The sequence below is a fragment of the Larus michahellis genome, chromosome 1 (assembly GCF_964199755.1).
Source record: "Larus michahellis chromosome 1, bLarMic1.1, whole genome shotgun sequence".
NCBI classification, from domain to species: Eukaryota; Metazoa; Chordata; class Aves; order Charadriiformes; family Laridae; genus Larus; species Larus michahellis.
The window spans coordinates 9711076-9734006 of NC_133896.1; the positions used below are offsets into that span (position 1 = coordinate 9711076).

Here is a 22931-nt window from a genome sequence, read left to right on the forward strand (position 1 = left end):
TTATGGTTGTTATCTCCTTCCAGTTCTTCTCAAACATATGTATGGCTTAATGTCCAAGTGGAAATCAGTAATGAGTGGTATCCCTCAAGGGTCTATACTGGGACCAATGCTATTTAACATCTTCATCAATGACATAGTGGGATTGAGTGCACCCACACCAAGTTTGTGGATGACACCAAGCTGAGTGGTGCAGTTAATACCCTTGAGGGAAGGGATGCCATCACTCATCTAGTTGGACTACATGGTCTTTGAAGATCCCTTGACAGGCTGTATGAGCAGGCCCATGCAAACTATATGAAGTTCAGCAAGGTCAAGTGCAAGGTCCTGCACTTGTGTCAGGACAACCCTTAATATCAGTGCAGACTGGGTGATGAACAGATTCACAGTCAACCTGCGGAGAAGGACCTGGGGATACTGGTGGATGAAAAATTGGATATGAGCCAGCAATATGCACTTGCAACCCAGAAAGCCAACTGCATCCTTGGCTGCATCACAAGAAGTGTGGCCAGCAGGTAGTGGGAGGTGATTCTGCCCCTGTACTCTGCTCTCATGAGACCTCAACTGCAGTACTACATCCAGCTCCAGGGTTCCCAGTAAAAGGAAGACATGGACCTGTTCAAACAGGCCCAGTGGAGGGCCACAAAAATAATCAGAGGGCTGGAGCACCTCTCCTATGAGGACAGGCTGAGAGAGTTGGGGTTGTTCAGCCTGGAGAAGAGAAGGCTCTGGGAACACCTTATTGTGGCCATGTAAGAGCTTATAAGAAATATGGATAAAGAATTTTTACCAAGGCCTGCAGTGACAGCACAAAGGTCACCTGTTTTAAACTGAAAGAGGGTAGGTTTAGATTGGACAAAAGGAAGAAGTTCTTTATGATAAGAATGATGGAACTGGTTGCCCAGAGGGGTTGTGAATATCCTATCCCTGGGAGTGTTCAAAGTCAGGTTGAGGAACCTGATCTAGTTGAAGATGTCCCTGGCCATGGCAGAGGAGGGTTGAACTAGATGATCTTTGAAGGTCCTTTCCAATTCAAACCATTCTATGAGTCTGTAATACCAGCCACATCCAACCATTGTTTCCTGTTCCTAACTATTCTTTCTGTGATTGACCGTCTTTACTGCTTTATATGCACCAAATACGGTGAGATATTGATCTTTGATCATGTGTATCCATGACTATGATGATATAAACACACATTAGTTTTCTTACAATGAAGGAAAGGTATAGCACATATTTTGCAAGGATCTGTGTTTTTTTGTTTCTAATTTCTGTCAAAGAATGTGATTCCTTCATGCCACAGACATAATTTATTAAGAAAATTTCATGCAGAAAAATGTTTTGTGAAAGTCAATATTACCCAATTTGGAAGTAAAAAACCCCAAAGAAAACCAAGGTTTACAGGAACTGTATTATGACCCTGGAAAGACATGCTCTAAAACTACAGTTATCTCACCGGCATGCTCCATGCTGGTTGCATATATTTATAAGAGACACCAATGAGTCATATGTAAACATTTTGATTATAAAGATTTTCTTCATTTTCCCACAGACTTGCTGCTTTCAAACAGCTGCATCCCATTCCTGGGCTCAACAGAGGGACTTGATTTTCGAACCCTGCTGCTAGATGAGGAGAGGGGCCGGCTGCTGATCGGGGCTAAAGACCACATCTTCCTGCTCAACTTGGTTGATTTAAACAAAAACGTAAAAAAGGTCAGTTTATTTTCTGCAGAGTTCATCTCATAAGCTGAATTTTATTCCTTTTTCTCTTTTTTTTTTTCTTCTCCCTTCTTCACTGTGTAACTGGCAGATTCATTGTGTAATGCTGTCTACCAGAATTTGATAATCTCACCTCCTATAGCTAGGCAAATTATCTTTAATTAACTGAATTTCTCATTGTATGTGACTCCTGTGAGACTGATGTCCTGCAAGAGGTCAGTTGTCTGAAGGATCCCGGCATTGCATTAAAGTAATATCAAAATATCAGCAAAAAGGCAAAAATGCAGCTTGGAGTGTTTGCTTCTTAATTTCTCTTGCCATGGTCAGCCTCCTCAAATAAAAGCCTTTGAAAGAAGATAACTGAAGATAGCTCTTCCCTTTCTTCCTGGCATCATGGGGATTACGTTAGTGTGATATTAAACAGAGCAGAGGCAATTTGAGTGGTTTAAATTGTAGTAAAAATGTTAGTGGCAATTTTAATATTAGCATTTGTATTAATATCTAGAATTACTAGTGATAGGAGAAGTTTCCACTGGGATCTACTGTACTCCCTTGCCCATGCCCTATGACAATGTGTTAACTCCAGATAATAGGATGGCAATTTAGCCTTCAGTATTTCTAGCAGACACGATGAATTGGAGCTTTTGTAGGCACAATTGACTGCTACATGTAAAAACCAGATGCTTGCCCAGGAACGCACGTGAAAGTGGCTTTCCTGCTTCTTCCAGCTATCCTACTTACTGAAGGAAATCAAATTCTCAGCTGTGTTTGATATTTTCTTTAAGCACCAGAAGGAGGTTTTAAATTACTGTGTTCTGCTGTCAGCTCAGAAGAGGTAACTGACCCTGAATTAATACAACTGCAGCACAGGGGCTTAGCAGGTGGAGCAGGAGACTATTTTGCCCCACGTGTTTGAGTGCAACATTTGCTCTTATATAGAAGAGATATAGTACCAGGCTGAATATCTTATTTCTTATTTTGACTTCTGCAATGCTCCATATGCCAGTTTCTTTAAAACTCAGGTTCTGAGCGTTTCAGGAAATTTCTTTCCTGGGATACTTTATCAAACACTTAACTTGGTCTGCCATCTCAGTAGTTTACTCAAAAAACAGCACCTCCTCCAGTTTTTCAGACTATAGCTTGATTTCTGGCATGGGCTTGCTGTAGAAAACAAATTTTGTTTGTGAGAAAAGCAGATTTCTGTTTCTGTGGGACGCTGTGTACCTCCTGAGAGATGCTGAGTGCTGTCACCTCCCGTTATGTTCAGCGGGGCTTGATTAGTTCGGAGCTTTCTGGAGGCGGCAGCACCCTGCATGATCCGCCCCTCCGTCCAAGCTGGTAACATTTTCCCTTTAGCCAAACCGCCACTGATCATTATGGATGTTGTGCTTTCCAAGAAGAGCAGAACACAACAGACTGAGCCAGGAGAATCAGTCTGCAATCAGACAGTGCCATTTAATAGAGATATTGTAGAGCAAAGGCTCACTTTATATTGGAATTAAAATTTGCATTTGGTAAGCTGAATAGAGAATGTATAGCTACGTGGTAACCTGAAAGAAGGGAATAAAATTCAAACCCCTTGCATATCTGGACTGAAGAAATTATTATCTGCAAGTTCAAATGTTTCTAATTCTGAGTTTAACTATTCAGGTCATCTTTAACTTTTCAGACAAAACCCCAAGGAAAAGTGTATTTAAATAGCTAAAACTGAGTGAAAAGCTCTGTGGAGCATCCTGCTGTGCCGATTTCCATCTCTCTGTAAGCATTCAGCAACTTTATAAACTTACCCTCTTGGGTAAATGCCCAGGTAACACAAGACAATCTCACAGAAGCGTTTCTTTTTGGTTCCTCTGTGCTGGGTGGGTAGAAACTCGTTTAGGGAGGGAAGAGATGAGATGAAGGCAGTTGCGCGAGTGGTTGTGTATAAATCTCAGCCACTGATGAGGTTTCGATGCTAAAGGATACTCTCCAGTAGCAGCGAAGTGTCAGAAAGTAGCGTTTGCCGGGGCTGTGTTTAGACTGCCCGTAGTTTGGGTTGGCGCTGGGCCAGGCGGCTCGCTTCCAGGCTTTCCCGGTGCGAGGAAACCACACATGTCGGGACTACAAGGGTCTGAAGTGTGTCCTTTGTACTCCTCTGGAGTAAGAGTCCTCTGGAAAAAAGCTATATCTGCTCCTACGCAGCCCCTAAAATGAGAAATAATTGATTAGAATATTAAGTTTCTGCCTGTGAGTGATGTTTTTATTAATGGCATTGAAGAAGGAGGCTTAAAATTCAGCAAGTTGAGGGGGGTGAGAGAGGTGTAAGAGCTCTGAAACTAGAACGCAAATTTTGCGTAGTTTGGGGTTTTCTGTCTTCAAAACAAAAGTGAACACGAACTGTAGAACACTCTATGCTGGGTAGTTTCTGATCAAAAAACCTCTCAGTTTCAGATATTTGTTATGTTAGGAACTACTGATACACCAAAAAGCCAAATCTGGGTCCCCAAAAAATTTACTCTCAGAAAATCCTCATCTGTGGATATAATTACTTGGCAAGATTATATTATAGAGTCTGTTGCTCTTAATTCAGATATTTCTGGAATGGTATTCAAAGAAACATCCAAAGCATTTTATCCTTTTCCCTTCTTTAATGTATACATATATATCATTTAATAACTTCCTTTTTACAAACTAATTATTCACCTAAATTGGTTAATTTAACTTACATATATTAAGTTATGGCTTTATTTCCTGGTATATTTTTCCTGATGAAATAAATCAATAGTTCTTCTGGAGTTCCAATTTCTTAAATCACTGTAGGTTTTATTCAATTTATTGTGTAATTGGTTGAAAACTTCCTTAGCTGGCAGCTTGAAAAAATCCATCCAGTTTCCAGTGCTTGCAAACCTTATTATAAAACAACCGTAAGCACAACAGTATAATAGAAAAGTCCTCCATAACGAAAGACAAATGCAGAAAGCTAAAATGGTTCCACTCTCCAAATACCTAAAGCTTAGCAAAGGGTAATCATCTTTCTGTAACGGGGATATAATTTCTATGAGCTTGTCCTGAATAGAAGCCTCTAGCTCCTATTGCAGGAATAGCATTAGTGACTGCCGTTGTCTTTTCTTGAAAGATCCTTAGATGCCTGACAAGCGTTGCAAGCTATTTATAAACGGGAAGATTTGTGGTTCCTCCCTACGAGTAAAATAAAGATGTTCGGCAAAAGAAAGCAGAAGGGAGCAGCAACCTGTATTTATCGGGGCGTTGCAAACGTGGTCAATAAATCTGAAGGCAGCTGTGACCTAACCAGTGGAAGTGCAGTGGGAAACAAACGTGTTTAATAGCATGAGAGGCTGGAAAGCTGAAGAAATTCTATAGGAATCCTAAACTCCGTGATCCTACTGGGAAGATTACTTTGGTACATAGAATTTTCTTATGAGTTTGCCTAAAGCCTTTGTTATTTTACTCCTTGAACTAAACAAATACTAAATGCAAAATGTCAGCTGGGTAAACACTTGTGAAATAGCTGCAAAGAAACGGTGCGCCTTTCTGTAAGCCCCGTGCTCGCGAGCGGTGCAAGCAGGGTTATGTGTCAGCACCATTATCACTGTGTAATCCGCGGTGCGACCCGCCCATCTCGGCAGGAATAGGAATGCTATCAAGGGCTGACAAGCTTTTGAAAAGCTGCCAACCTGCAGGGGCTGTCAGTGCTAGAAGACACAGCCACATGTGGGCCAAATAGATAAACATGTCAGATCTCCCCAATAGCAGCTTTGGAACAAGTTGTTTTCATCTGCCCCAGTGTGTATTGGCACAGGGTCACAAATTATCGTCCCTTGGAGCATCCTTAGTTTGTAGTTGCTACTATTTTTTTGGCATTGCCAGGTGCAGCTGTCTTGTGACTTATCCTTTGATGCCCTCTTGTAGTGATTTGTATTTGTATTTCACAGTAAAAAATACATATGCATATATATATATATATATATAATCTGGGTAAATGCTTATGAAATAGCCGCAAAGAAATTCTGCACCTTTCTGTAACTCCAGTGCTTTCCAGTGGTCCAAGTGGGGTTATATATCCGCACTATTATCAATGGGCAATATTTGTAGTGTGACCCACCCGTCTCTGCAGGAAGGGGAACATAAATACAAATACGTACGCATATTTCTGTAAAACAGCACCCTCGACATATAGGAGACAAATTTTACCTTCATTGTGCTGGAAAACCTCCTGTCAGTCTATATAAGCATCATCTCAATTAGGAATGAACCTGATGGAAATTTAGCCAGCACCGAAGGGAGGCTTTTGTTCTTGTCATCAGGCCAGAGCCTCAGGAATACACACAGAGTCCAGGATGTTTATTGCAGCCTTGAAATACAGTAACACCAAGATTGGTCCTTCCTAACCAATTATGTGCTGTTTATTCTATATGTCAAAGGAATTTAACTTTCTGCCTGTTAGCAAAAGCTGTAGACTGTCTTGAGGGTGAAGATTTCTTGACCTGTCAGAAGAAAAAGACTTTCTAGCAAATATCAGAGAAGGCCAAACTTTTCCAAGTCACCTGGAAAACACTGAAGAAATCGAAAGTTCTGGAAGTGGGGGCATGAGGACTGGGAAAGTTTAGCATAAACCCATTGGAACTGGAGGAGGATGGTCATTAATCTATCTGTGATCACGTTGGTTTGTTCTCAATCTCTGTGAGTAGAAAAAGTTCCAAGAAAGAAATGAAGTGAGGCTGAGATTTCACAGGGGCATGGTTTGACCCTCCACACATAGGGAATTAGTTCCCAGGCGTTAAATGCACGCTGATGGCCCTGCTGTTGAAACCAAGGGAACTCTTCTGGGTGTCACAGTTCATAAGATACTCATTTCCATCTATTTTAAAGTGCTTCCCCTTCCTCCCAAAATTAATAGAAATAGAAACCATCTTATGCATCATTTGCAATAAAACAAGACTGTTTCCATGGGGGATCCATACAGTTTAGTGTCCTGTCCCTGAAGATGGTCAGCATGGGGCATGGAAGGAATAGTGTAAGAAGAAGCTATAATGGTACTTCAGGTTAGGGACTTCCAGAAGTCCTTACTAGCCCTTGGAGGACTCTTATCATTGAGCTATGTAACTCTTGTTTTGAAGCTCTGAAAAGCTTTTGGAGTCCATAAAACCATTTGATAGACTAAAATTTAGGCACCTGTGTAGACAAGGCGGAAGCTTTTAAACAGTGTTTACAGACACAAAACAACAGACAGGGGCAAGATGTGAAGAAAGCAGTATGTAACCAGAATGACAGCAGTCCTACGTGGAAGAGAGTGTCTCTGTTATTTCCTTTTGCATTGTTGCCATAAATTATGTTTCTGTAAACATCCGCTGTCATTTTTATATTTTACCCATATGTTTAGGTATAAAGAACAGAATATCCTGCTCTCTGAAAACACTTGCTTGTATTGGGCTTTGACTTTTTCAAAGGTAGGATTTGTCTTCAGTCTGCAGTGATAAACATGTCAGGAGCAATGCCATTTACCCTAAAAATCCTGGTGTACAGTTTCCTTTTAGGAGAAACAGTTGGTAGTCAGAAGTTTGCTGTGGTTACACTGTGGAAAATGAAGTGTAAAAACACTGAAGCCTTTCAAGATTTAATCCAGTGTAAATGAAATCAGCATCTGGTCCATTTCCTTTAAGCTTTTACATATGCTCATAATGAACACATGAAAATGCACTTTTCAGAAAACGTTTAAGCACTGAAAGTGCTGGCTGCTTCTTAAGTTGTGTTGGGAAGCGGATCACAGTTTAAGAGGAGAGCTGTGGCATGTGGAGATCTTTGTCTCAGACAGATGCAATATAAAAAGCCGACTTGGTCCTAGTAAGAGGTGTCACTCTAACAGCCACCTGCCAAATCTAAGCTACCAGAAGTCTGTGAATGTTTCATCCAAATGCACAACTGTGACTTCCAGTGCATTTTACTCCCTGTGACAGCACTGAAAATAGTGCCATGCGCTGGCGCGTCCTCCAGTGCTGTCTATCACTGTGGATCAAACTTTCTATCCTCTCTTCCCCGCTGCCCCCAAGCCATATCAAATTATATCTTTCAAGAGATCTGGTTTTCTGCTACTTTGAAATAATTGGAGTTGGAAATTCCAGTCACGTGTCTCCCTGGATGTATATTTTAAGTGTGGGAATTGGTGCGTCGGCTGTAGGAATACCTGTTGGAAGAAGGAAGGTCTGTGGCAGATATGAAAGTAAAAGAAATTTAAGAATACATTCCTGCCTTTTAGAGATCTCTAAGTATTTCTGAGATAAAACTGTTAAAAAGAAAACTAGGTGAAAAATCCTGGTCTAAAGACAGCCTGGGTAGGTTTCAAATACAGGGAGAAAGTCAGATAAGGAACTTAGATGTATTAACTTCCTTTAAATGAAATTCCAGAGCACAATATAGTGGGGGCCAGTCACAAGAACCGGTTAGGGTAACCTTCCTCTTAGGATTTGTATATGAGAACAATCTGCCCAGTTCCCCATGCTGTGGACTTCCCATACCGCACACATGAATGCAACAGATGTGAGCTATTTAGAGAGCAACTGGTATACATGCGTGCTGTGCTAAAATCAGCTCATTTTCCCATTAATTAAAATATTCTGTGTTTTCAGCAAAATAATACTTTAAAAGAATGAAATTCTTTCTACTGTTTGTTGGGAAAATCAGTAAATTCCTAGTGCTTGCAGTGATTTTCAGCGGAGTGACCTGGGGTCAGTATACAGAAGCGACAAATGTCCTGGTTCTCAGGAAGCGATCCATGAACACACCCCCACTCTTGTGGTACTGGGGTGTGACATTTATGATATTGTCTTATGCAGCAGTGTGACAGCCTTATCATTGGATGTTTTCTCAGTGTTCCTTGATCTTACTGTTTTTCATTGTTTTTCATTTTTCACCTACGAGTTACTAAGTTCTCCAGGAGAAAAAAAAAAAAAAAAAAAAAGCGAGTCACATTATTGTTGTTTTACTGGCGGGAAAAATGAGACTTGACTGTCACATATAGTAGGGCAACGGCAAAACTGGGATTAGACTGTCTCCTGGTTTACTTTGGTGGATCAAGTTGCCCTCTTTACTGTACCCGTTTTATGGTCACATTGGGCTAAGTCATGAATCCTTTTTTTTTTCTTTTTTTTTCTTTTTTTTTTCACACAGGGGTGTAGTTTCTCATGGAGGAGGGTTTCTCAGGGGGAGTGTATTGCATATGCCAGTGTGACAATGAGTTTACAGCTCAGTCTGGCTTTGGTCTTTGGAAGCTGCAGTTGGGACTGTCATATGGGGAATTCGCTCATACCAAGGAGCTTAAGCTTCTGAGTTATGGTCTATGTGATTCACAAAGCCCTAATGAGACATTTTGATGCCTAGGAAGCAGTAATTTTATTGCATGCCTTCCCTTAAGCATCAATATAATGAATATCTAGTATACACAATAAAACAAGGGAAGAAAGGAGGCTTTCTTTTGCTGCATCAAGTAGTTATTTAAGATCAGTGTATTTTTCCTCTAAGTGCTTCCACCACCTCTTATTCCTTCAAAATAGGAAGGACGCAATCCCTTTCCGCACAGGACTCAAATTCAGTGAGTGAGTGTCATGAGATATGCTGATCAGCTGGTGTCCATCACTCTAGATACGGATACATCCTGCTGGTGCTACATGTACCACTAATAAAACACTTCGGTGTTTCTCGTACCAGAGACTGTGCTGATAGAGAAGTGCCAAAGCACGTGTGCAGCGTCAAGCACGTGAGAGGCTCCAGCGAAACCCCCAGGGCTGCTGAAAGCCATCGACCTCAATGAGACACTCAAGTGCTTGCTGCTGGCATGAGTGGGTCTATCTTGGGGCCATGAAACTGGAAGTAGTCACGTTGGTCAATTGGTCTCACTCCCTGCTATCACCAGCAACTACCTCATGTAGCAGTTATTCCTTTCATAACCTGGTCCAAATCTGCTGTAAGGGGCCTTGAGGGATACTTCATGCAACTTCTTTAGCAAGGTCGTCGCTACAGATCAGAACCTCGGTAGTCTGGTATTGCACATTTATTTATTTTTTACCTACAATCTATATTTATTTATGACCAGTATATACCCATTTCCTCTGACTGTTTATAATTCTGGTCTTTGTAGCCCTTTGATTCTTCCTCAATAATATTACCAGTCTTCATTTGTGTTAGTGATGGTTCCCAACTTTGTGTCATCTGCACATGTTGTTGCACAGTGCTGGGTTTCTGCCAAGGTAAGTGAAGGGTGTACAACATAGGATGAGCTCTGACAGTGTTTCTTGAGGAACTCCATGAGTAACTTTCCACCACAAGCTCTTTACTTATCACACCATTTTTTTCTTGTAATAATGGCTATTTTTGCCAGCTGAGCTAATCAGTTTCCATGTGGCAGCTTATGAAATACTTAACTGGAACCCTGATGAAGAGAACCACCACGTTATTGTGGTATGCAATTCAGCTATGTTATTAAAGAAAAGTGCAATATCAGGGCGGAATAATGGCTCTTTACCAAGTTACATTGTCTTTTGTACCATGCTACATATTTATTGGAAACTTACGTTATTCCTTCCCTAACTAAAAATTTGTTTTGAAGCCTTACAAACAGATGAAATAAGACCCATAGGCCTGCAATTTGCTTAGATACCTTGTGTTGTTCCTCTTTGGTATTGTGACAATATGCAATATTTTCCACTGTTTTGGGAAAGCCCTGTATCATCCCAGATTTAGTAATTTTATTAGAAATTATTCTTGGAAGAGATGTAATTTCATCCAAGTTTCTTTGGAATCAGAGTTCAGTGTTTTACTTTTGAGGCATCACTTCCCCTGAAGATTTGTAGTCTAATTGTTACTCTAGGAAAAAAAGCGCATAGAGAAAGACAGACACGGAAAGACGAGGAAAATACTCTCTTATAACTAGTATTGTTAATTCATGACAGATGGCAGCTGAAATGAAACTCTTAGACGTGAGTCCAGCTATTATTTATATATACAAATAATGATTTATATATATCATCCATATATCAATTTATGTCTATAAATAATGTATTTCATTTTTTATAATTCACTCTTCCCTTTTCAGTCTTTTCTTATAGTAAAAATGTGTGTTTGGAGGAAGGAAAAATGTTGCTTTTAGAAATTACTCTGCTCCTGATCTGAAAAGGACCTTTGTGGTTTTTAATGTTTTGTTTTAATCAGAAATCAATTTCCAGCTACCCTTTAAAGTGATACCTTATCTGTCCTACACTTATGTACTACTTAATTTTGTACTCCGGGGAGGTTTTCTTTCCCTCTGCTAGCAGAGAAATGCATTAACTTGCATTTATTAGGAGATTTTAATTTCTTTCCTGTTTCTAAATTTAAGAAAATATTTGTAGAATGATTTAAATGTAATAGTAAGTTTTGTTTTGTTTTGTTTTTTTTTAATTGGGCTATAGAAGATAAAATCAAGAAATCACAACAGTAGCTGACCTTTGGAATTTTGATATGGATATTTTGCAAGGAAAATAAACTGAAGATTAAGAGAAGAAAGTAATCCTGTTTAAATATATAGTTTATGTATTTCAACTAGTTACATTCTTCCCTTAAATTCAGTAACCCCACCTACCTAGCTAGTCTAAGATTCCTCCAGACATTTCAGATACAGATGCGACCATGAAATATATTATATATATATAATTTGTAGTGTTTTTAAGATGAAATTATTATAGTATTACATGTCAGTGTTGTTGTCACCATCATTATATATTGTTTGGTTGTTTAGGGTTTTTTTTTTTCCTTTCTTTGAGGTTTTACTTTTTGGGGAATTTAGGAAAAAGACTTTGTTGAATAAGATGTTACCATTGTAAGTTCAGCATGTGCACTGAAAAAAATTATGAAACAAAATGACCAATTTCAAAGCATCAAACCATCTACAAGCTGAAAGATTTTAAATACAAAAGAAACGACCAGAGCATCTAGTCTTACTTTTTGCATATTGTAAAACTAAGTAACTTGTCTGAATAAAATACAATACTAAGACTTGATTTCACTCCCTACAGAAGAGTCCACACAGCTGCATGTAAATAGGCTTATGCATGTGAAAATTCAGTGAGACTATTTTACATGTGTAAGGTTACTTGTGTGTGAGTGTTTAAGGGAACCAGGCCTGTGGTACTGTTACACAGCATGTGATCTAATAAAAAAATAAGTTCATGCTTTCTACCTCAGCACATTGGCTCATTATTTATTATGTAATTTTCTTGACCTATTACAATTTAGAACTGACAGTTTCTGGGAACCTCTCATTTCTCATATGGAAACCTAATAAATATCACTTTAACTCCCCAATATATAATCGCAAATTGATTTTAAAGTTGGATCACTTAGCTTCACTTTTCTTTGTCTAATGTGGCCATGTATAATGCTAAATGCTGAGGCCATTGAGTAGCTGGAAAGTAAAACAATTGATTTTTCTATGATTATTGACTGCGGTCAATTATCATACAAAAGAGGGTGTGTATATCTCAGCCTGACTGGTCCAGTTTGTACGACAAACTCTATTTCCCATGAAGGAATATGTACAAGAGTTGAGGGTAGATTTGAGTCCATTAATACGTGTGATGCTTTCAAGCAGATGTCTTCAAATGTAAAAGGGCCTCCCAAAGCAGGGGTCCGGTTCTTCTGTGTAGTTGGCAAGGAGAGCTGGACGTTTTCAAAAGCCTACAGAGGGAGACCTTGTCTACCTTATTGAATACATAACCTTTGGCCAAAAATCTCCAAAACCCCTCAAAGATCTCTAGCATTTTCTGTTACTGATATAAGGATCTTGGGCAGAATTGGGCATAAAGTTTATGTACAAGAGAAGTGAAGATCAGATCTTAGCTCAAGTCTCGTTGGCCAAATGTATTTGGAGATCCATGTTCTTATGTTCCTCTGGCTGTTCCTTTTCATCAGCTTTTCTTCACCAGCACCTCTTAAGCCTCAGGCTTTCCTTCTCCTTAACCCAGTGGCACTTGGGACAGACCAGTGCTACAAGCAAGACCCCTCCACCAGTTCACTGGTGCTGCCCTCAGCTCTTCCCAATGGCTTTGCAATGCTCCCAGTACTTTCCAGCATTGTATACTGTGTAATCCAGACACGCTGGCATGGCTGATTTCAGATTGCTCTTTCGTACCTGGATGCTATCACGACATCATTCGAAGAAAATGCTCTGGGAAGGTAAATTTGTGCTCCAGTGCTGAGATGTTGTTATACTGCCTTATCTCTGACTTTAAGTAAATATTGCTGTAAAGGGTTAAGGTTTAAGTAACTTAAAATACATTATCTTTACTAAGAGCTTCTAATCAGAAAGGTAACTGTAAATTCACTTGAGAGGAAATTAATTTCCTTGCAGAAAGCCAATATATCCATTTTCAATGGGAAGAGAAGAGGAAGAAGTGACATAAAAAGACTGTTTCCAGATTGAGAGGAACACTGACTGTAGATTTTGGACAGTGATAAAGCCATTTGACACAGGACACTCCTTTGCTTTCCTTACCAGTGTGGGACTGGTAAGCCACATCCTACAAGGTGCCAACAGCTGGGTGACAGAAAGGGAATATTACAGCAGTTAACGTCTCTTGCATGTGGTTGAGTTGTGCATCCTTCCTTGGTGATGATTTTTTTCTAATGCATATTATAATAACCTTTTATTCCTATATATTTTACTATTTAAGATTTTATAATGTGTGATTTGAGACACAACACTACTCTAAAGCATCTGTGAGTACTAGTAAACTGCATCCTGGTACCTGGGACTTGAGGCAATTTCCTAACTAATATTTGCTCAAAAATTAGTGTGATTTGTCGTTATTATTCATCATGAGAAATGAGAAATGGTTATAGCTTTGTCTTGTCAAAATAAGAAAGAAAAAAGATCCATGTTCAGCATGGTGATTCTGTAAGATTTTATGTTTAGCTTCTATTTTGAACTTAATAGAATCAAACATACACTCAATAATATCCAGTTTTGACTGTTTAGTTGAAATCAATGAACCAGAACCTGAGCTGTTGTTTGTTGATATTTCTTCACTAACATAATTGGGGTTGCAGTTACTGATAGTAATTTGTCGTCTGGCTCCATCTACATCAAAACCTAGTTTATAGAATTCTGCAGTGCAGATGAAAGAAGAGAAACAGTTATAATATATGCTACCAATTATCTAAGGTACATGATTCTCCTCTAAACTTCTATGTCATTTTCTCAGTAAACTCAGTGTTGAAGAGTGACATTTTTAACCCGTGCACTATTGATTTCTGTCAAATGTACTCTTTGTTCTACAAATTTCCCTTGAGCTACCTTTAGTTTTTTGAACAATACTTCTTTTCATTTGAAAATTGGCAGTAACAGCTAAGTATTTTTTCATAATGGCTTTGACAAGTTCACTGGACCAAATATATCAGAAATGTAATTTCCCTTGTTTTGCAGTCAGTTTAGTTTCAAGATGATTCGGCTCATCATGTCTTTGAGAAAAACTTACAATTCATAATGGTGACAAGGTGTGCTAGGCAGATCAACTAAGTACTTTTAAAAAGTATATATAGACAATGAAGAAATGAACAAAGAACAAGGGTTTGATTTAAAGCCTCTTCCCTTTTTGGAGTGGAACCCTGTATTCAAACTCATGTTCATTTTGGTTTACATGCAAATGCCTTAACGTGCATAAATCTGTTTTAACTGTTCATTCAAGGAAATAGTTATTCTGCAGTCATAGGACAATTTATAATATTAATAATGTTTGTCTTATTTTAACTATGTTACAGATTTACTGGCCTGCAGCAAAGGAAAAGGTAGAATTATGCAAATTAGCTGGGAAAGATGCCCATGTAAGTATGGAATATATTTTTTACTATTGCTGAGAATATTGTATATTTGTGTATTTCTTTGTAAATGCACAAAACGGATTAATAAGCTGCTGTTATGCTTTTTTCCTGAACTAATGAACTAAGTGTTTTTTCTTCATTTAAAAAAATGTTACACTTCTACTTTTTTCATTAAAAGTTAATACTTCAAGAAAAAAAATATTAAATATTGCAAGCAGCAATCATGCTAAGCCATTCTTGTATGTAATAAATGCAGTTGAGAGATGAATGGCCTTTCCTCTGAAATGTATCCCAGGCGATACTCCCCTGAAATCCTTTCTTTCCCATCAAACAGCTTCTTTTTGGAATATCCTGAATGTAACTTCATTATAATTCATTAACTAAACAGAGTAGCAGAGCAGAGTACAAATTAACTTAATTTGCAGACAGCTGCAGTTAAGGTTAAAACAAAATCTCAGACTCATTAGCTTTTCCCTGGAACCACAAACCCCCTTTAGGAAGTCTTTTTAAGAAGTGTATTTAAGGTGCATTCATATATACTGTAAAACTTTCGTATCTCTTTTGCGTAGCAGAGATTACATCATGTGTCTAGAACCCACCAGAAATGTAAATATTTCCCAGCTGTATAATAAAATGTCTTCCTTTTCTCTCCACAAGTCCTGTGGTTTCTATCCAGCTTGTCTGTTACCAAGGTGGACTCCAGCTCAAAACACTCTCTCAGCTCTCTGCCTGAGGAATTTCAACTTTTTATCCTAATTTATTGCTACGCTTATCTTTACAGCAGACAAAAACTAAACAACACCTCTGCTGAGCACTGGGAAAATTCTGATACTGGTCTATATGGAGGATTTCTGCTGGTCTATTTCTTCACTAAGACAAAAGGAAAAGGGTCAAAGAGGGGAATATTTGTTTTAGACATAAATCATAAATATCTCCTTTTTTTGCTTCCTACATTGTCTCTGCAGCTTGCCTCTCACTTAGGTATAGGGTAGTAGCTTAAACATATGCATAGCTCTTGTGTATTCCCTCCTAAGTACCTTGTTATTTCTTTAATTTTGGGGAAGGCTGCAGCAAGCCTTTCCTACAGCCCATGTGGCGGCCCTGCAGCGTGCGGCAGCCTCTTCTGCTGCTTACCAGCAAGGACCAAGCCCAGCTAGAGCCAGGACTGGCCCGAGCATCCCACAGGACCCAGAAATGCCCAAATAAAAGTGACCAGTAGGATGTGGTTGGTGCTAAGAAAGTTCACTCATACACAAAACATGCCCTTGGAAGTGCATCGAAGCCCTTCGTTCCACCACAATGATTTCTATCTTATAATCTTTGGTGTTAAAGCTGACGCAGAACCCTGAATCAGGAGCAAAGGCGAGAGATTTGGTAGCCAGACTATCCCAGTGGCTCTCCGACCTCTGCCCAGTTGTTGGTAGGGGTTGTTTGCTACAACACAGGCTGAGCAGATTTCCTCCAAACTGCACTGTAACCACATAACTTCTCATGGCTGTAAGCATTATAGCAGAATTAGCCTCGCAAGTCTGATTGATGAACTGCCTAGGAGACAGCCACTGCAAAATTGTAGCCGTCACAACTTTGAATTATTTGGTAAACAGTCTCTGCTACAGTAATTTTGATTTTAAATACACCAGTACTATGGCTATCACCTAGTACAATATATAATGTGAAAGAGAAGAATAAACATGAAAGTTAACCTTTCTTTTTCTTTTCCCAATAGACAGAATGTGCCAATTTTATCAGGGTTCTTCAGCCCTACAACCGAACCCACGTTTATGTCTGTGGCACGGGAGCTTTTCACCCTCTCTGTGGATACATTGAACTTGGAACTCACAAAGAGGTAATTTAATTTCCTCACAACTCTGACACGTCAAGAAATAACCCTCATCTTGTTTAGCATTCCTCATAGATTGGAAAATACTATGTGAGTGCGTAAAAAATGAACTGACAGCAGCTTGCATAAATAACAGGATAAATGGTGGATTTTGCAGGTCAGACGGGAACGCGTGTTCTCACGTTTGATATGAGCATATCGCTTTTGAACAAAACACTTTCCTCAGTAAGGCTTAATACGCAAAGTTCTTCAGACACTTCCATATGATTAACTAAGTGAAGAGAACATTTAACCCAGATGTCTGTCTTTCTAGTAAGTCATTTCCGCACACACTTTCTGCTTATGTACACACACACATATGCAGAGTTCAAGATGACACTCGTAGCTCAATTTTTTAATGTACGTATGCCCTTGGTCGGCAGAGATGGTTTCCTACTCCTTATGCACGACAGTAATGCAGAGATTGTAAAGGGTCTCTTAGCCTGAGCCCAAGGACGGCGTCTCAGGGCTTTGCAGATGGTTTGCAGCCCTGTCACTCAGTAGATGTCGGGTACCTTCCATCAGCAGTGGCGTATTCCCAAACTGAACTTAGCAGCTGATTGGTCTTCATTTGCTGGTGACAAAGAAATCTCTATTCTAAGTGGTAAATGTTCAAGTCCTAACCCCCACAACAGAAGCATTTTGGTGTTGTGTCAAGCAGCCACTTAGTACACAAGTCTCTTTTTAACTCCTGTATGTATAACACTTTGGCTATATTTATAACACTGGCTCTGGTCTCAGACAGCGTCGAGATGTGACCTGTCTGGCTGCTTGCCTGCGGTGCAGGCTTCCCATGCTGCTATAGCAATAGCTTTCTCTTTTCTTCGTGTCTCGGTGAAATTCTAGAATATTAGAAATGAGGTCTAATGATATGTTATTAAATGTAATAACCTGAAATATGTACACATTGGAGATATTCTGACATACAGAATCAAGGTCAGATGCTCACAGAAAAAAAAAGAAGAAAAAAAAAAAGTTTATTAATGTTTGCACATGCTGAGACCCATCATTATATTCCACACAGTCTGTGGGTTGGTTGATCAGCCCAGAGGGGCTGCCTCTGTTACAGATTACTGAAGCTGCCTGAAATCTGTATGGTGGTGTTCTTTCCCTAATAAGACATTAATGCTCCTGGTATTGGCTGGTATGTGCTGTATTATTAAGCTTGCAAAGAAATAATTTTGGAGCCTTCTTTGCTTCACTACTTTAAATATTCCAGTTGAAGCAAATGAAATTTTAGATCCCGTGTATCATGCTGCTTCCTTAGCCTGAATGATCAAATACACAGCTGAATTGAACCGAACAGCTCTCAGCAAGAGCATAAGTAAGGCTCTGGTTTACCTCTGGGTCATTAGCAAGATGCCTTATTCACTCTACCATAGCACCTTTAACTACTTCATTTGTGAAGGTTGTTTTCATCAGACATTATGAAATTATGGATTTGGTCTGATTGTTCAGTCCGGCAGCCAGTCTAGACAAGGGGTCTGCCTCAATTAGACGTGACCAATTACCTTATGAGAGGAAAGGGAAGAAGAATCCTGGTATTGTATTTCCTAATCCCCTCACTGTCTCCCAGTCCTGCGTGTCCCGCATTCCCCATGCTTGCTCAGCTGCAGTGGTAGGTTGGACAGTGTTCAGCGCTACTCGTGCCTCTTCTCATGGTGCATCTCTTCTACAACCTCCTATTGAATTAACAGCTATGAATGGCGTGGGGCAGATTTTCCCTTTCCTTCTTGGACCCCAAACACCCTACAGCCATGGTCCTTCCGCTGCCTCTCCAGATAAATGTGACAGGACAGGAGGGTGCTGAGGACAGGCCCATTGACGTGAGTTTGACAGGTAGCTGAAAATGTCTTCTGGTTGTAGGAACTGAAGCCAGGAATCCTATGTGTTAATTCAAAGCACTTTTATTGTAGATCCATTCTTTTAATTTTTTTTTTTTCCTCTTTTTTTATCTCTGGGTTATAAGAGTGGATAATGGATGTTTGGTAATTAGGAACCTCTACAGGAAGCTGTGGGATGCTTGGGAAAGCTAGGGCCTGAGATAGCTTCACGGAGGCTGTGAAACCAGGCACTGCCCTGCTGACCTTCGAAAGCTGCTGGTGGATTTGCCCAGTGGTCTGCTGGCCAGTGACAGTGCTGTGAAAGCAGAGAGGAAAACAGTGTGGATCAGGTGACTCAAAACCACAGCACACACTGCTTTTGAAGCAGTACAAATCCCCTACGGGATGACACAATTAAAGGGGATTAAAGTCCTAGTCTTGCTATTGCTGCAGTCACTGCCAAAACTTTTCTTGGCCAGTGAGGAAGAGGCTTGGCACAGTTGGTGCTGTTAGCCACAGCTCTCCAAGGGATGCTCTTTTCTTTGAAAGCTTTGTCCAGAGTGAAAGCAGGAGGTTAATTCTGAGTGAATGCCTGGTAGTGTCCATTAGTTTGTCTGTGTGAAATCTGAAATATTTGATGTTGATCTATAAAGCCCTCAGTCCCTTGAGTACTGCTGGACTTGGAGACAGCCTCTTTGCATGTGATATGGCAAGGGTCCTCGGAGCAGCTCAGGATTACACTTGGAAGAAATGAGAATGGGACATTAACATAGTATTGTCAGAAAATAATAAAAAAAAACACTACAGTTTTTAATTTACTTCTGTCCTTGGTGTGCTCGGACCCACTTCAGTAGCCTGAGAATTTTGTTTTCCTGATATTCCACAGGTTTGGAAAGGTAACAAGGGTTGTTGTTTGATGATTAAATTCTGCTTTGTATCAATCAGGATTGCTGGAGGAAATGGAATTTATGTTCGTAGATTGGAATTGATTTTTCTTTTCTCTTAAGGAGCTTAATTATTCAATATCCTGGGCTTTTGTCTTCTGAGCCGAGGAGACACCTCAATGAAATAGAAAGGCTCGGTCATTTATAATCTGATGTACATTAAGGATGAATTAATGTATTGTGAAGTCTGATCCTATGTGGCCATCGTTGGGCATACTTAGCCGTCATTTGTACTCTTTAGTCTTCTTGCAAGGCAGAAGTATAGAAGCAAATAATTAAAATCACTTCACCCTTTTTTAAGTAATTGTTTAAATCATAAAGGTGTGGTTTTTATTTTTTTGGTTTTTTTTAAACTAACTTCAAAATTTATGTCTCTATAACAGAAATTAAACCCACAATCATTTGATTCCTGAACACTAGTGGGATTTTAAGTATCACTGTAGGTAGGAGAGTATGTTAACAGTGCTTCTGTAGGCAACCCCCTTCTCTAACAGCAGCAGAATTCTGAAAATCAAGTCTCTACACCTGCAAAGACGACACTTTACTCATCTGAGCAATCAATTTGCCCTCAGAAGGACTCACTGTGGGTTTCAATTTAAGCGTGCTTTTAGAGAACTAATAAAAGGAACAAGTAAAAGCATCCATTTTGACAATTCAAAACTATACTAAAACTTCGAATTAGTGCTTACAACAATTAAGTTGTTGATTACCCACTGAAAACATCAGAAATGGTTTTTAAATAATTTCTTTCCTTTATCTTCCTCTATGCCCTTGTTCTGCGACTCAGGAATTAATCACACTGTATTTGGGAACTGCAAGGAAAGATCTATTCTGATATCTCTTGTATCATTAGCCTTGTTAAAAATAACAAGAAAGAGCATATGCTGCTTTCATTTAGAAGGGGCTGAACTGTGTCTGCCGCAAACATTATTCAGCAGTCCCTAGAGAAATTTAGGAGTCAGCCAGAATCCCTTCTGGGTCTCCTGTTGCAACACAGTCTATCAGCACTTTCCCAAATAGAAGCCAGGGCCTTTTAAGTGCAATCCAGCTTTTAATTTGCGTAGAAATGAACAATGCATCTTTTTTTTCCTGAAAATAATTGTATTTTTTTAAGATTTGTGTTTCACTATAGAGTGAACAGGATACGTTAAAACAGTGAGTTAAAAAAAATCCCTAGATAAAACAGATACACGGACTGTAAACACCAATGCTGAGATGACAACTGTGTGATCTAACACACCTTCACTTTGTACCTTAGCAGAACAGTTCGTCTAAGTGAGTTTTTCTCTGCGGACACACACCAGGATAATGACTATGTGTTTATTCTCAGGAAACGGTATTCCGGCTGGATACTCAGAACTTGGAGTCTGGCAGGTTGAAATGCCCTTTCGATCCTCAGCAGCCTTTTGCTTCAGTGATGGCAGGTAAGAAACCGTCAGAGCCAGGCGCTCCTCTTAGACATGCAGTGGCTTCGTAATGGGAAGTTTGGGGTCAGAGGCTCAGCAGATGTCATCGCTGAAGCTCCTCTGGCATTAGTCGTGTTCCCCATGCCAGTTTGTGCTCTCGGAGCTGAGGGAGTCTTCAGTCTGCAGACACCAACGCGCTGGAAACGCAGCAACACAAACAGAGACATCTGAGCAGCTGTGGAGCCAGTTGAGCAGGACGGCGGTTTCATCCTCACCCAGTCATTTCTCCTTTAAGAAGACAACAAAAAAAAAACCAAAACACACGGACAGACAACGTTTGAAGCACTTCTGGGCCTCTTTCTGCAATTATCAATATGTTCTGCCCTTTGAAGTCTGCTGACATCCACTATTTCCATAAATACATTTTTGAGGTTTCTATTTACTCGAGTAGCCACTTCTGAAGCTGGAAGCCCAGGAACAAGATAGCGCAATCTGCCTGCTGCGTGCATCGCAGCGCTGTGTGGTCTGACATTTGGTGCCGAGGAATGTCAGCTTGACCTCCGGATTTCAAATCACTAGAAGAGCTACTTTTGTCATGGTTTGGTTCATAGCTTTGGACAATTTTCATTTAACTTGTCCGTCAAGCATATGAATACAAGATAAGAGTGAAGCACCATGACGTTTTCATTTACAGCCAAAGAGCAGTGGTGACAATGCTTTGAAGTATCGGTCACTCTGTGTTATAAAAAGAATATGACTAATGTTCAGTCTTTATTCTCAGATAATAAGATAGATGATTTGTGATTCTGACCCAACAGACGGGGCAGGACTTCCTTTATTAAAAACAATAGATTAAAGCCAGTGCTTATACTTCTCAGGGACCCCTAGTACTGTTTAATATTAGACTGTGAAATCTATTTTTAAAATGGGGTTCTAGAAACTTTTTCTTTCTTTTTTTTTTTTTTAATGCAATAGAACTCCATGATTTATTATAGTGTTGGCTAATTTCAGCAGCTCTCTAGTGCTTTGACTGCTCTATTAAATCTTGTGAAATGAAGAAGCTTCTGCGTTTTAGCTAACTAAAACATGAACTTCGGTACGTAAGAATTCTCAAGCTTGATAAAATTAATGGTCAGGGCATTCTGGTATCCTTTCTCTGACTGTGCCTAGTGTCAAGTGCTTTGCAATAAAGTACAAGGAGCATTGTAAAGAGTTACAGTCTGCACCAGAGAATGCTTTCTTTGCCTATCTTTTGGCGATTACTTTATTTCCAAAAGTAATAGGAGAGCAGTATAGCTCACAGATAAGACAACGCACTGGGATGAGTCCCATTTCTGCCACTGATGAGACGAGTAACCTTTGGCATGTCACTTGTCCCTGCCTAGTTTTATTCATCTGCTAAATGTCGATACAGATTACTTGTACCCTTCAGAAATCACTTTGAAATCAGTTATACATACATGAGCTAAATAATACTTCATTATCTTTTCATTCATGTGTGCAGGTTAATACAACTGTGTAATTTAAATTCTTCACAGAAATGCGTAGTCTCTCTTCGAATTCTACACAGCATTTCACCCCAAGTATATTCCACAGATAAATTTGAAAAGCCGGTCTTTTTGACTGAAAAGTCACCTGCTCATCATCCATCTTCTATTATGAATTACTGCTTACTAAAACAGTTCTGGGCATAACTGGAACTTGGAACGAGAGATACCAAAAGCCGACAGAAGTGTTGAAAATGCCTTGTCAGCAGAGCCTAAGCAAGGATGGAGAATTTCTGTTAGCCCTTCAGATTTATCGATCACAGAGTGCCTGTCAGTTAGCAAACACCAATTACCCTGCTCATTCCTCATTATGACAAATGCCTTTCAGAATGCACTATTGTTTCTCTACAAAGGCGACATGCTGTCTGAAAGATGTGCTTTCCAATACTGTCATGGAAATAATACATAAGTAACAATAATAAAGAGGTAAAAAGAAAGCTGATAGGTCTTTTTTTTTGGCCAAATAAAGTGCTTGTGGATCGTGAATCATGGTTATGTTTGGGTTTTTTTTGATCTTATTTTCTTAAGTGCATTTACATCTTTTGCAAATGGAAACCCAAACATGTATGTTGAATGGTATTTATTCTGCATTCACTCTTAACAAAGGCCTTCTCTCTAAAAGGCCTTGTGAAATGTTTCCACCCAGAGTATCAGAAAACCTGGAGAAGGAACTCCTGGAAGGGGATTTTTATGTATCATATAGCTTTTTATATGATTATTGTTTATGAACATGAACTTTTTTTTGCTGTACAAACTCCAGGGATTTATTG

At 39.5% G+C, this 22931-nt stretch overlaps 1 protein-coding gene across 12 annotated transcripts in view; it reads left to right on the top strand.

The window, feature by feature from the left end:
- Positions 1-22931, top strand: part of SEMA3D (semaphorin 3D) — a 143891-nt gene that overhangs the window by 62237 nt on the left and 58723 nt on the right. For all 12 annotated transcript variants that reach the window (XM_074573352.1, XM_074573355.1, XM_074573353.1 and 9 more), the window contains 4 exons: positions 1550-1710; positions 14503-14565; positions 16289-16408; positions 20539-20632. In XM_074573352.1, the coding sequence (XP_074429453.1) occupies positions 1550-1710; positions 14503-14565; positions 16289-16408; positions 20539-20632 (438 nt within the window). The remainder of the gene's footprint in view (positions 1-1549; positions 1711-14502; positions 14566-16288; positions 16409-20538; positions 20633-22931) is intronic.